Source organism: Meles meles, chromosome 4 (genome assembly GCF_922984935.1).
Source record: "Meles meles chromosome 4, mMelMel3.1 paternal haplotype, whole genome shotgun sequence".
Taxonomy (NCBI): domain Eukaryota; kingdom Metazoa; phylum Chordata; class Mammalia; order Carnivora; family Mustelidae; genus Meles; species Meles meles.
In genome coordinates, this window is record NC_060069.1 from 114,056,200 (window position 1) to 114,070,735 (window position 14,536).

At 38.4% G+C, this 14,536-nt stretch overlaps 1 protein-coding gene across 43 annotated transcripts in view; it reads left to right on the forward strand.

Annotated features, from left to right (window-relative positions):
* Positions 1-14,536, forward strand: part of LOC123940940 (ABI family member 3 binding protein) — a 257,004-nt gene that overhangs the window by 83,021 nt on the left and 159,447 nt on the right. For all 43 annotated transcript variants that reach the window (XM_046003947.1, XM_046003948.1, XM_046003962.1 and 40 more), the window contains exons 3-4: positions 2,471-2,539; positions 6,159-6,291. In XM_046003947.1, the coding sequence (XP_045859903.1) occupies positions 2,471-2,539; positions 6,159-6,291 (202 nt within the window). The remainder of the gene's footprint in view (positions 1-2,470; positions 2,540-6,158; positions 6,292-14,536) is intronic.

Below are 14,536 nucleotides of genomic sequence, written 5' to 3' on the forward strand. Positions count from 1 at the left end.
CTTTTGGTTTGCTCGAACAGTGAGTTTGTCCTCACAGGTCCCCTCTATGCCCTCTTCCTCAGCCAGAGATGCAGTATGCTTGCTTTGTTTGACCTTGGAGTCTTGCTGAAACCCCATGTGTCCTGGGTCCCTGGGAACACTATGCTGAGAGGCCATCTCAACCACTGTATGGGCTGTATGGGTGGGAAAGAAACTGCAGCCTATCTGTTGTTCTGGCTCCTCTGCTCCCACACAGGCTTTATTGGCCCTTCACTGCCCTTACCAAACTCAGATGCAAAGAATTTCAGCATGCTGACAGCAGGGCATTAAACCAAGCATGGGACACTTCTGAGCATGGAGCCCTGTGTGACAGGGCATGTTGCCTGCCCATGAAGCTGACCCTGCCTCAGTGACCTCCTCCACAAATGTGGCCATAGTAGTGTGTATCAAGTAGGATTGCCATGAGGAGTAATTGAGTCACAAATGTAAAGTGTTTCATAAGTGCCCTCCACGAAGAAAGTACTGACTATGTGGTACATTCTTAATACTTATATTGCTTTAGATCCCAAATACAATCAGGGAATGTATTATATTCCTACTAGGGACCTTTGATTTAGGTTCAGCCTTCCTTGTCTAAGCTCCACTAAGCAAGCTATGCCTTCAAACATGAGACTCTGAAACATAATGAACCTTCTTTTAACCATGTTGTGCTCATGAGGCAATCATATAAAGGAGACAAAGCTCTGAGGTCGGTTCGAGAGGTTACTTGGTTTCCTTTATGCGGTATAGTTAGTGTAGCAGGTTATAGCAAATAAGGCTGTGTGGGGTGTCCAGTAAAAGACAAAGGCTCAAGTCATTGAAAGGGCCTGAATTGCCAGGTTGTCTCCAGCTGAGGATGAGGTCAGCTCTATAAAGCCTTGAGCAGAGAAGGCCTCTATTCCAGACTCATAGAGGGGAGACATTTAAACCCAGAATGAAAACAAAACAAAGATGTAAGTTCTGTCTGAGTGAGCAAGGGTGAACTCTTGTTGACTACAGCATCCAAATGAAATTGGATGCAGAATGAACTTCAGGATCCAAAGTTACTGAAGAATTATTATAGATAATAGTCACCAACCAGTTCAGTAGAAGTACTTATGAAATGCTATTCAGTATGCCCAATTGTATTTGACTTATTTATGTATATTTAAATCAACCATCTTGGAAATACCAAGTCAAAAAAGAAGATGATTTGATAAATTATTAGCTCCTGATTTAGTGCATACCAATGGTTTAAACATCATTTTACTTAAAACCTAAATTTTTTAAAAAAGATTTCACTAATTTATTTTTACACAGAGAGAGCACACAAGTGGAAGGGATAGGACAGGGGAGAGAGAATCTCAAGCTGGCTCCATGCTGAGGACAGAGCTGCAGGGCTCAATCCCATTACCCTGAGATCATGACTTGAGCCAAAACCAGGAGTTGGACACTTAACCAACACTTAACTAAGGCATCACTAAAGCCTAAATATTTTTTTAAAGGTTTCATTTATTTGAGAGGGCATGAGCAAGAGAGAGAGCACAAGAGGAGTGGAGAGGCAGAGGGAGAGAGAGACAGAAACAGACCCCTCACTGAGCAGAGAGCCTGAAGTGGGACTCGATCCCAGGACCCTGAGATCATGACCTGAGTCGAAGGAAGATGCTTAACCAAATGAGCCACCCAGGAGCACCAAAGCCTAAATATATTTTTTCCCATGTAAATACACATTTATTTATTTTTTAATTAGCATATAATGTATTATTTGTTCAGGGATATAGATCTGTGAATCATCAGTCTAAATATTTTTAAAAGAGATTCTCTTAAAAAAAAGAGATTCTCTTATTTTCCATTGGCATATTGTAGATGAAGAGTATACCAACCTGAAATTGTGACTTTGTTAAACATTGCTCACAAAAGTGATTGGCTGAGTATGATAACAGGCTGAGAGATTATGCAAATAGGATGAAAATAAAGAGAACATTATGAATATTCATATTACTGTGGAAGTGAACAGTTTCAGATCATACAGCAGCTGAGATTCTGTTGCATCTTATGGGTCTTAGGCAAGTATGATTTTCCTTTCTTGATTCTGAAGCATCAGGATGACTTCTGTGAAGAGTAGGATGAAAAAATGGGCATGATCAGATTTTTTAAAAATCTCTTTGCAGAGGGAAGTCTTGATGAAAATGTGGCAAAAAAAAAAATCTGTGTCAAGCAAGATTCAAGACCTCTCCCCGACTCCCATCCATTTGGTTTTGAAAATCTGTATTTAATTTTCATTTCAAAAACTTAATGGACTGAATTGTCTCACGGAGTATTAACTTCACACATTCCTGGGTTCTCTCGTCTACTGGTGCGATGGTTACAATGACTAAAGCCTGGGGAACATTGAGTCAGGGCATGGCTTTGCTGTCGTGAACATTGCTCCCTCTCAGAGAATTTTACTGATAAATAATGTTATCATTTCCAGATGCGGAGCCTAAATATCTGATCGTTGTGCGGCCTGCTCCCCCTCCGAGTCAGAAGAAGTCATGCTCAGGTATATTTTGTTCATTTTTCAGATTTTATTAACTTTAAACCATGCTTTGTCATTTCTACCCATGGAAACCAAGTGCCTTGGGGATGAGTTAGGAATGTAGATTAGAATATGTAACACAGCAGGCCCCATGTCAGCAGATAACCCAGCTTGCAAGTACCATGATCTGGTTGTAGAGACTGCTTGGGATCTTATCCCAGCACCACTACATACAAACCTGAGGAATTTAGACAAATTACTGAACTTCTCGGTGCCTCCTTTCTCCTGCATACCAGGGTTGTCGTGAGGGTTAACGTGTGTGGCCTTGCAGGACAGGGCCTTCCCCATAATATATCCTCGCTTAGAGTTAACTCCTATTAGCCTGAATCTACTTCGCAATGAGTCAACTTGGGCCTTGTATGGTGTTTTCCAGATTTTAAGGGCAAAATCTGATTTCTAACTTTCATTGAAGGAGACTGTTCACATTTTAAAAGCATCACTCCTTTCTATGCATGGTAAATGGGTTGGAACATGGGTTCTACTTTACTCCTCCGCTTTCCTCCTTTGGACCCTCTTGTATTTAGTCCAACATGAGAGCAAGGACCGCTTTCCTAGAATACCAACACAATGCCGAGACTCCCAAGGAGAGGGAGACTGGAAATAGGAATGTAAATAACCTACTAATAACTGAGTAGAAACATTTTCTACATGACTAAAGAAAGATTAAAATCTTACATTGTCCCAATTTCGCTATTAAAATTTCTTCTCAGATCAAATAAGTAGGACATTGCGGTCAGAACCTAAAAAAGATGGGACTGTGCCTTTGCCATCAATCTCACATCTCCCTGACTGTAGATTATTGATAAAAATGTTTTGCTTTTCTTTGGCATTTACTAATGTGAACTGGTCTTAGTATTTCCTAATCATGTTTATCTTTTGTAGTACACTAGATGTCAAGCAAAAGGGATCTCTTTTGTTTATTCTGTGTTTCTAGAGCGATGAAATGGGTTGGGGGAGCGTACAGATCTTCAAATACATGGAGCAAACAGGCCCTTCACAGCTGTGTATTGTGTATTCTGGAGGCATCAGCCAAGCCTGTTACCAGAAATTTGTTGCCACGGTCCCCTCCTCTCCTTCTGTTGGTTTTCACTTCTTTTTAGGGAATCAGTAAGCATTTTGAAAAATACAAATTCCTTTTCCTGGCCTCCCAAATTCTCCCAAAGCGGGAGGAAAATTTCAGTGACTCCTTATAACTTATAATGAAACTTTATTTCAAAATATTTAATAAAGTCAGGAAGGATTAGTATGGGTACATGGGATTCTGGCTTCATGTTCATCAAACTATTTCTCAAGACAAACATACAGAAATGTGTAAGGGACATCAAAAGAGGGATTACACCTTAGTCACGCTTTGTTACTTCATTTGGGAACTTCTAGGACACTGGCCTTGAAATTATTTTTCCCTTTGTGATGACCAGCTCAGGAAATTATTTCATCTTGATCAGGATATAATGCCCCACCTTTCCTCTCAGGCAATGGATGTAATTTTTTTGTAATCTGCATTTGAGAATGATACAGTGACTAATGCATTAACTTCAATTCAATTTATATCTGCATCTGCCACATAAATTTTAATCACTTTTATGTTAAGATTCAAATTTAGTGAAATAATTGTTTTATGGTCATGTAAGCCTTAGGTTCCCTTGGAGAAAGGAAAATGTATATTTTGTCTCTAAATGGCATAATCTTCATATAGTGTGAGTATGTCAATGATGTAGTAAAAAAAAAAGAAAGACGAGAAAGGAAAAAAACTAGATTACAATTCAGAAGAGAGAAATTTAAGTCTTGACCTTGTTCTTGGTGTGACCTTGAAACTTCTCTGGGCCTTATTTTTCATTTGTAAAATGAGATAGTTGTATTGCATTAGTGAAAACCAACTCAGGAGTAGAAAAAGGAATATCAGAATCCCTTCAGGCCTTTGTCAAACTACATAAATCCCTTAGCCTCACCAGGTCCTAATCTACCCTTTTGGGGAGTCAGACTTGTGTTCTTGGAATCATGATCATACAAGGTAGCATTGCAGGTGGAGCTGGAAAATTTTATGGAAAAGATAAAAGCACATTTGCAAACAAATGAACAACTATCCTTGACAGTTATTTTAGATAGCTTTTTAAAAATTCAGCTGTGTTATGGTGAGTGAATTGTGTTAAGACTAATGAATCACAGACCTGTATCCCTGAAACATATAATACATTATATGTTAATAAAAAAAATTCAGCTGTGTTACCATGAAACAATTGGCCACCACTAGGCTTATATGTTCTGGGATGAGAAGTTTTTTCCACCAGAATAACAACTCAAAGAACTTAAATCTACCAGAAGCAGCAAGGATGGCACAATTTTAAAGGACATTTGGTTCAGGTAACTTCCACTAAGCTCATACAAGAGGTACCTTCCTACCCATTAGTTCCTACTACATTAGATCAAAATAACACAAGTTCTTATAGCAAATACAACAGGCATGGTCTCATGAAATGAAAGACAGAATCCAGTGGAAATAAAAAGAAGGTTTTATGTTCTGCATAGTTTTATTTGATATCTTATTGCACTTTTATGTTATGTACAGACTTTTTTTATAAGCCAATGTTGGTTTCCATGGCAAAGGATCTTCATTGCTCTTTTTCACTGATCCCATTCTTGAAGTTCCAAATATTTTTGAAAATGCAAATACTGCTCCCCCAATATGCTGGAGAAGAATCTAAAGTGGTTTGTCATCATCACTTGGTATTGCCCAAGTCTGATTCGTCCCATCAAAACAAATGTTCTTCCTATGTCATCCCTTCTCTTCCAACAGTATTAGGAATGTATAAAAAAGAATGTATATGCAATTTCCATTTAGACACTCACTGCAAGAAAAGGTGGTGGTTTATTATAATGGTATGATAAGAGATTTTACACTTCTAAACTGGTTTTTAAAAAGAATATAACCTACAAGCCAGATGTTAAGCTTTCTTTTCTCATCTTTGAAGTCCTTTCACTTTCACACTATTCATAGTCTTGGGAAAAGGAGGAGAACAAACATGCTTTTATTGTATCTGTAAAAGAAATGAAGTGAGCAACGCATTTGCATTATTTATTTCATTGGTAATAGCCACAACTTTCATAGCTATCCCTAACCCATAAGAAAATAAAACCTGGGGCGCCTGGGTGGCTCAGTGGGTTAAGCCTCTGCCTTCAGCTCCAGTCATGATCTCAGTGTCCTGGGCTCTCTGTTCAGCAGGGAGCCTGCTTTCCCCCCTCTCTCTGCCTGCTCTGTCTACTTGTGATCTCTCTCTCTGTCAGATAAATAAATAAAATCTTAAAAAAAAGAAGAAGAAAACATAGGTATGATTGCTGATAATTTATATGCATGTACTACACAAATATGCATAAACATACGCACATAAATTTCAAAATGACATTTTGTTTGGTTTCTTCTTAAATTTATGGGCAAAACATGGTAATATTTGTGTACTCTATCAGAAGAAAAGGAACTTGATGCTTTCATTCTCTTTATCATCTTCCTAAATCATTATTGTGCATTCTACCCCAATCATAAAAATCTACCGTGTTAACAGAGTTAACCCGCATGTTACCTCCCTAGGTAAATCACGCTCTCGCAAACCTCTCCAGCTGGTGGTTGGCACTCTGACACCAAGCTCCGTATTCCTGTCCTGGGGTTTCCTCATTAACCCACACCATGACTGGACGTTGCCAAGTCACTGTCCCAATGACAGGTAATTCATCCTAACAAAGGATATATTTTACCTGAAAATTCGCTCTTGCTTTTAGTAGGATCTGTACCTGCTTTGGAAGAATGTCTACGTATCAGAGGTATCAGCACATATTGATCACTGATTAGCTCTACAGCTTGTTCTGGGTATGAGAGGAAGGAAGATACTAAGTGAGGGTCCCTACCCTTGAGAGAGTCATCACCTACCTGAACAGAAAACACATGCAAGCATTTTTTCTTCCCAAAGAAGAAAGTAGAGGAGAGAATGAGCCCAATAGCAACTGGGAAGTACCTGTGAGAGAGTAATAAAATCTCAGAGGAGGAGGCCCGAGGCTGTTAGGAAGGTGGTTAAAAGTAGGAAATGCTGACTTTTGGTTGGAAAGGAATGGAACTTTGATGTGACTGTTGAAGAAGTACTAGAAGCAGTAGTCCTCAAAGGTGGCCCCAAATCAAGCAGCATCAAAATCAGTTGGGTTCATTTCTCAAAGCCTCCCCAGATCTACTGCAGGAGAAACTCCGAAGGTGCAGCCCAAGAATCTGTGGCTTCACAAGCCCTCTCGAAGATCCTGATGCCCAGAAGTCTGAGAATCACTGGTTTAGAAACCTGGAAAGATACACACAGGATGAGATGCAGACAGAGGAAAAGTACAGGTTTGCAGGACAAAAAAGGAAAAATCTAAGTATATTTTTAAATGATGGCCATTCATCCACCCAGGGCATATATTCGGCACAGTCTATGTGCTGGGCAATGTACAACATGTTGAAGCTGGGAAATAAAGTGGTTGTTTTATCATAAATATTTACTATGTTATCTTTATTTATTTATTTCATAGATGGAGATCACAAGTAGGCAGAGAGGCAGGCAGAGAGAGAGCAGAGAGGGAAGCAGACTCCCTGCTGAGCAGAGAGCCAGAGCGGGGCTCTGAGACCATGACCTGAGCTGAAGGCAGAGGCTTAACCCACTGAGCTATCCAGGCACCCCTATGTTATCTTTAGAATTCAAAACTGCATCTGACAAGCATTCCAAATTCTCAAGCTTCAACCAAGGCATTTCATAATTTTTTTTTCAATTTTAAAAAGACTCAAGGTGATTTTTAAATTGTTAAAGTTTGATTTCCTTTCTAAATAAAAAATACATTGTTGAGGTGTAATTGAAATCCAGTACAATGCCCAGCTTGATCAGTTACCAAAAAAAAGGTGCATGATTATGTATCCTGTGCTCCAGCAGGAAATAGAACACTGTCATCCCTCCAGACAGAGCCCTCGAGAAGCAACCATTGATTTGAGTTCCATCCCTGTAGATTAGGCTGCCTAATCTATAATTACTTGTAAATAGAATCATACAGTGTGTTAGTTTTTATGTGTCATGTGTTTGCATTGAGTTTCATTTATGACATTGCAGATATTAATAGTTCATTCCTTTTTTAAATTCTTGAGTAATATTCCATTATGTGACTATTCCAGCATTTATTATCTACTCTCTTGTCAGTGGACACCTAACTGTGTCTTTTTGGGGGGTTATTATGAATTTAGACTTTATAAACGTTTTTGTATAAGACATTGTGGATCTAGCTTTTAATATACCTTGGAGTGGAATTGCTGGGCCACATGGCAAATGTATATTTAATTTTGTCTTTTTGCCTCACTTCCATTTACACTCCCATAGGCATTATGAGAGTTCAGACTGTTCCCCATCTCACAGCATTCCCTGCTGTGAGCATTTTGCATTTTCACTGTTCTAGCATAGCAGTGTCTTGTGGGAGTTTTAATCTTTTTTTTCTTTTTTTTAAAGATTTTATTTATTTATTTGACAGACACAGATCACAAGTAGGCAGAGAGGCAGGCAGAGAGAGAGAGGGAAGCAGGCTCCCTGCTGAGCAGAGAGCCCGATGCGGGACTCGATCCCAGGACCCCGAGATCATGACCTGAGCCGAAGGCAGCGGCTTAACCCACTGAGCCACCCAGGCGCCCCTTGTGGGAGTTTTAATATACACTTCTCTTGTACTGATGATACTGAGCACTTTCTCATACATGTTTTGGCTTGATCTCTCTTGTGTGGTATTTTATTTTTGTCTAAATTGAATTAGAAAGAAGGAACTTCTTTAAAAATGTTTGTAAGTTCTCAAGAGTACCTTTCATATGACTTTGATTAGGAAATCTAGACTAAGAGCAATAATGGATTTTCCTTCACATGTTCATAGTTCTGAAGGAAGAAATTATTGGAAAAAGCCATGTAGAAGATATTGCCAAAACCAATTTTTTTTTTTTTGAAAAATAAGCTTGAGATGTTTCAAAGTATCTGAAATGTTCCTTTATCACCCACCACTAAGTCCATAACTTATTTTGTTTGGAAAATGGACTCTTAAAAGAACATGTTGTTTTTTGATAATTCCAGCTTTACTGGATGGGTCCGAATGCCAGGGCTGAGAAAACATTTATGGATTGCTTTCTTATTCCTTTTCATTTTCTTTAGTCTCTAATTTGAAAAGACCAAAGGGGAGTGGGAAGGAAGAAAGGAAATTTGGTGCTCTTGCCCCAAAATGCAGCTGATTTTAATACTAACTTGCATGATAAATTCATGAAGTTTGGTGATGTACAAATTCATAGAGAAAGCTTTGGACAGGATTTCTTCCCATCCTCAAACTTTTCCTTCAATTTCACTTGGCCCTACCCCTTCATGAAAGCATTTATCTGACACTTATTCTAATTGAGAGATGTTGTCATAGTTTGATAGCATAAAGAGATAATAGGGAGAAGGAGAGGAGCAGATGATCTGGTAAAGCTAGGGTATTAACAAGGCAGTTGATTAGATGACCTAAGCTACTCAAACCATGAACGCACCTCTCCCTCACCCCCTTGCTCACATACCCTGGCTTTGCTGTTCTCATCAAATTGATGGAGTCATGCCCATCAAATCACACTAGTCAAAATCATAATTCTGCTTAGAATAAAGTTTTCTTAAAAGATTCAATAATAGTATATCGAGATGCTTATAGATTTTCAAACCTGAATGAGTGGGACAAACAAGGTACCCTTGACAGAAATAGTAGACTCTTAGGACATAAGTAAAAGGGAAGAATTCAGTGGAGATGCCTGAGAAAAAAACACTTGGTGTACTTGTGGATTTCATTTACACATGGTTCCTTTCTTCCTAGTTAATACTGTTAATAAAGAACTGACATTTAAAGTCTTGCTGGAATCTGAGAAAAAAAAATAGTAGTCCTTATTTAAATTCTCTGGAACTACTGTTTACATTATAAACACCCAAATAAATCCACCAGGAGTCTAAATCAATGTAATTAGAAGCAGATTTGGAGAAGTCTACCCCTACATGATGGTAGGTTGTTTTTTTTGGTTTGTTTTGGTTTGTTTTAGAATTTCAACTAAACCAGTAGGTTAGAATAAGGAATAGTAACTATAGGGAATGATCACTTCTTGAAAACTGGAAGATTAATATGCTGAAGTTTTCCTTCAGGAGTAACTTTTTAAAAAATCATTAGAATCTGAATGCCCTTGGCTTGCTACAGAAACAGCAACTGATATCATTGTAATCCATTGGATCCTATATTGGCAACCGGTGTAAAATCTATGATTCTAAAAACAAAACAAAACAAAATAAACAACAACAAAAAAAATCACTTTCCATTGATTCATAAAACCCCATTTATACTATGCAATGCAAATAATTTAATGGAAATATTTTTCTTTATACTTCGATTTTGGGCTTTCTGTATCCAAGTCCTAAGTAAACTGCTGTGCTTCATTTGGTTTTAAGTTTGGGAGTATTAATGGAGTATCACTTATCCTTCATGATACATGGCTCTATTCCTGTTTGTACAGGGTCCATATTGGTATCCATGTTCTTTTTTTTTTTTTAAAGATTTTATTTATTTATTTGACAGAGAGAGAGATCACAAGTAGGCAGAGAGGCAGGCAGAGAGAGAGGAGGAAGCAGGCTCCCTGCAGAGCAGAGAGCCCGATGCGGGGCTCGATCCCAGAACCCTGAGATCATGACCTGAGCCGAAGGCAGCGGCTTAATCCACTGAGCCACCCAGGCGCCCCGGTATCCATGTTCTTAAATCCTTTTCTGGATTCGCATTGGAAAGTAGATGTGCTTAATTACAGTTTTTATTCTTAATAGACTTCAAATGGAAGAATGTACACATTTGTCTTCAGTACATCTAAGGTCCAAAGAAATCTTTCCAAATTGGCCCAAATGAAGACTAAAACATGTTTTTAACCAGAATTTATTTCCTCATTAATAGCTTATTTTTTCCTTTCCATGTTTCCAGCTTGTTAAAGTGTTCAAGATTACTTTATTTCTCACAGTTTGCCAACTTATTAAAGCTTTCTGATTTGTTTAAAAATCATTTTCACATTTTTTAACACTTTCACATTGTACTTATTTACTGTTAATGTAGAACAAGGCCCCACTTTTCGGCCAGTCCAGAGCAGGCCCTTGCCTTTCTCTTTGTTCCCCCGCCCCCTAGTTTTTAAGAAACGAATATTTTTATGTCTGTGCATTTTCATTTGATTGATCCCAATATTTGATTATCCATTTCTTAGTACTTTCCAAACTACATTAATTCTTCCATTCATTCTAACTTGAAACTTGATTGGTTTTTTATTTGTCCTCTCCTATACCTAATGATCCCTTAGGTTTTCTGGGTTCTCTCTTTGGGAAGCACTCATATCAATGTCTTCTATTTCTTCATGTCCATGCCAATGATTCTAATTCAGACACTTGTCACCTTACCCTGGTTCCTGGGAATCACATCCAGGCTACTTTTTCCTGGCTCCTTTCCTACCCCGGTCCATCTTGGCTTCTCCAGTGCCAAGGAAATTAAGATTATCCACCATCAGCTCATTCTTTCTTCACCCCAGATTCCTCTGCCTTCTCTCCTTTCCAAGGAACCCATTTCTGACCTTAGACAGTGCTCATCATCCCATCCCATCCATGCTTTGTAAATCTGCACTCTCACGATGGCACCCTCACTGCCACTGGGGTCCTGCCTCCTGCTTGCAAACATGTTCAAGACTTCCCTACCCCAAAACAGTATCTGTTGGTCTTATTCTCTCTTCCAAGCAATTTTTCAGTCTCTTAACTCCAGAATTTCTCAGACTGGTCTGCTCTCTTGTTCCCAGTTTCCATACCCCACCCTCATAGTCTTTATTCCCTTTCAGTGGCTTCCCTTCCCTTACTAACACTCCACTGAAATATCTCTTTGTGGCCACAAATGATCAATTAATTGCTACATCCAGAAGAGTTTTCTCAGTTCTTACCCTTTTTAACCTCTCTGTGGAATTGGTATCAATCTTCCTTTTTTGACATATATATTTAAGTAGGCTCCATGCCCAGTGTGGAGCCCAATGCCAGGCTTGAATTCATGATCCTGAGATTAAGACTTGAGCTGAAATCAAGAGTCAGATGCTTAACCTACTGAACGAACCAGGCACTCCTTTTTGAAGTTTTTATTTAGATTATCCTCTTAGCCTTTTCCTCCTCTCATGTGCTAATTTGTTATCTTACCTCCGCAAATGGAATAGAGTTTTATCCTTGGCTCTCTCCTCTTTGTTTCCCCCTTATCTCATCTGTGCTGTCTTTAACTATCACTTCCAAGTAGAACAGTGCTTCTCAATCTTCGTGCACACAAATCATGTAATAGACCTTTGCAATGCAGATTCTTAGGAAGAGCCTGAGATTCTGCACTTCTACAAGGTCACAGGAAGTGCTAATGTTGCTTTTGTCCTGAGAGAGGTGGGAGTGACAAGGGTGTAAATGACTTCCAGTGCTGCCATCTGACCTTGACTTATTTCCAAAGTTTCTAAGACTGTATTTTTAGTTGATGGAATTCACTCCATTAGAGGGGCCAAATAATGGTGGTTAGTACCTCAGAATCCAACTAGATTCATATCTTCTATAATACCAAAAGAACTCCTTTTCATTACTTTAATTTCCTTCAAGTTTAGAAATTCAGTTTTCATTTGTATTTACAATTTTCTTAACATCCATATCCCATAAGGAATCTAGTCTCATCAGTTCTTTTGTAAAGATATAACTTTGATCTATTTTCCTTTTGTTTCTTCCATGATTCATTCCTTTGTTCTCTCATATCTGGACTACAGCATTGAGATTCCTCCCTCTAATTTTCCTCTAATTCTTCCACTGCTGGTAAGTCTAGCCTCCTTTGTCACTGCTCAACTTTATTCACCAGCTGAAGAATATCCACCAGCTTCCCACTGCCTAGTAAAAGAAATCATAGAATCTCTCAAACTGTCTATCTCCAAGAATATAGGAGTCCTGCTCCTACCATTAGTTTTAAATCTGGACTGCTTGGTTTTCAGTCCAGATTTTGTGTTGAAAGAAAGCAGGGATAAAAAGGGAATATTTGTTTTATTTTTGTTAGAGTGAAAAATATTTAAAGAGTTTTTTAGCACAGAGAGTGAGCGAATGGAATAAGGAAATGGTATAAAATTACCAAGATGCTTATGTGTTGGCAGAGGGAGAACTCTGGAATCAGAGGGAGTAGGGTGGCACGGAGGGAGTGATGGGGAGAGACACTTTGAGAAGAATAGTGTGAGGGCAGAATTTATATCAACAATCACAGTCTCCACAAGGCAAGAAGCAAAAATATTGACAAAGGGGTTGTCTGTCAGTGTCCTTTGATATGAAGAGAGCAAAAAAAAAAAAAATGTGCAGAATAGATGTTTGAGGAAATATAATGGTAGTTAAATACAGAGAAATAAAAACATTGCTGAAAAAAGCATAGAAAGCCCAAATCATAGCCAAGCACGTGTATCAAGCCAGGCTAGTTTGTGAAAGGACTAAAATTATCTTGACATTACTCAATTTTTGCTCTTGGTAAGTCACTCCCAGTTATTTCATAAATTTTGTTTATGGGGTTTCTATCCTGGGTTCTGCCTCTGTGTTTTATTGGAATAAGATGCCTAATATGCAGCTACAGTCATCTTTTAGGAACAGAAAGGATCTCAAAGATTGTCTAGTCCACCCGCATTCTCCTTTGAAGGAGAAAAGTGATGAATAAGGGGGCAAAGACTCCCATGAAAGCAGGCTACTGGTTTGCAGCTGATAAATGTCCGAACCAAGCCACTACTTGCCTTCTCCACATGTCGAAGAGCTCTGGATTTTATTTAGCTACAATAACCAGTATTGTCAATATTCATACTATCAGGGATATAAGCAGAGATAATGGTACTTGAACAGAACACTACCTCCAACAGTTCCTTACCACTTAGGACGTGAGATGTTCTTATTCTTAAAGTCCAAGTTGCTAGAGGCAGGATTTCCAGAGATCTGATCTGATGACCTTCACTGACTGCTACCTGTATCTTTACTAGATTGTTGCACTTGTGTCCAAATTTAATCACCAACAGAAAAGGGTGGGATCAGCATATAATCCTCAGCGTCGTTAGACAATAATGGGAAGTCTGTGACTCTATGTTACGGTAAATACACAATGAAATAATAAAACTTACATAATGTTAAAAGGAATTAGGATGGTCCTTTTCCTTTCTGGGTCATTTTACCTATCTTATTTTCCATCTCCTTTTGCCAAGCACCATACTAGAAAGACAGGCCAGTGCGATAGTAAAGCTATTAGCTTAGGAGTCAGAAAACAGCCATTTGCCTGGCACTGTCATTGATTACCAAAACTTAAACACTTATCATCTCTCTTTTTCTCCTATAATAATTCTTATTCTCCCATCAGAGTTTATTGTATGAATAAACTGAAACACATTTTAAAATCTTAAGCCCTTTGCAAATGTTCAGTGTAGAATTTATTGTATTTTCTTTCAGTTTGCTCTGATTTTCAAGGAATGTTGAGTTTAGTAAGTGAAATCTTACACAATGACACATTGAAAAAGATCACTGTAAACTTGATTGCTTAGATCAGTGTTTTTTGGTGATGGAGTTATTGGCTATTTAGAGTAATTATATTCTAATTTTAGAATGACCCCATGAGCACCTAAGTGTCTGTTCTATTCATTCCACAAATATTTATGGAGTACCTTCTGTGTACTATGTTTCAGCTTTGTTTATTATCATAAGGCCTAAATCTAGCTTTAAAATCAAGGAAATGTGACTCATTACTTTACACCAAATAGTTTTACTGACTCTTGTAACACTTAGAACTTGCCTGTATTATACAGTTATCAATTAAATCGCTGTTAACAAAGATAACCTCTCTGAAGCAGAAGAGAAAGGTTAGCTGCCTGCATGTTTATTC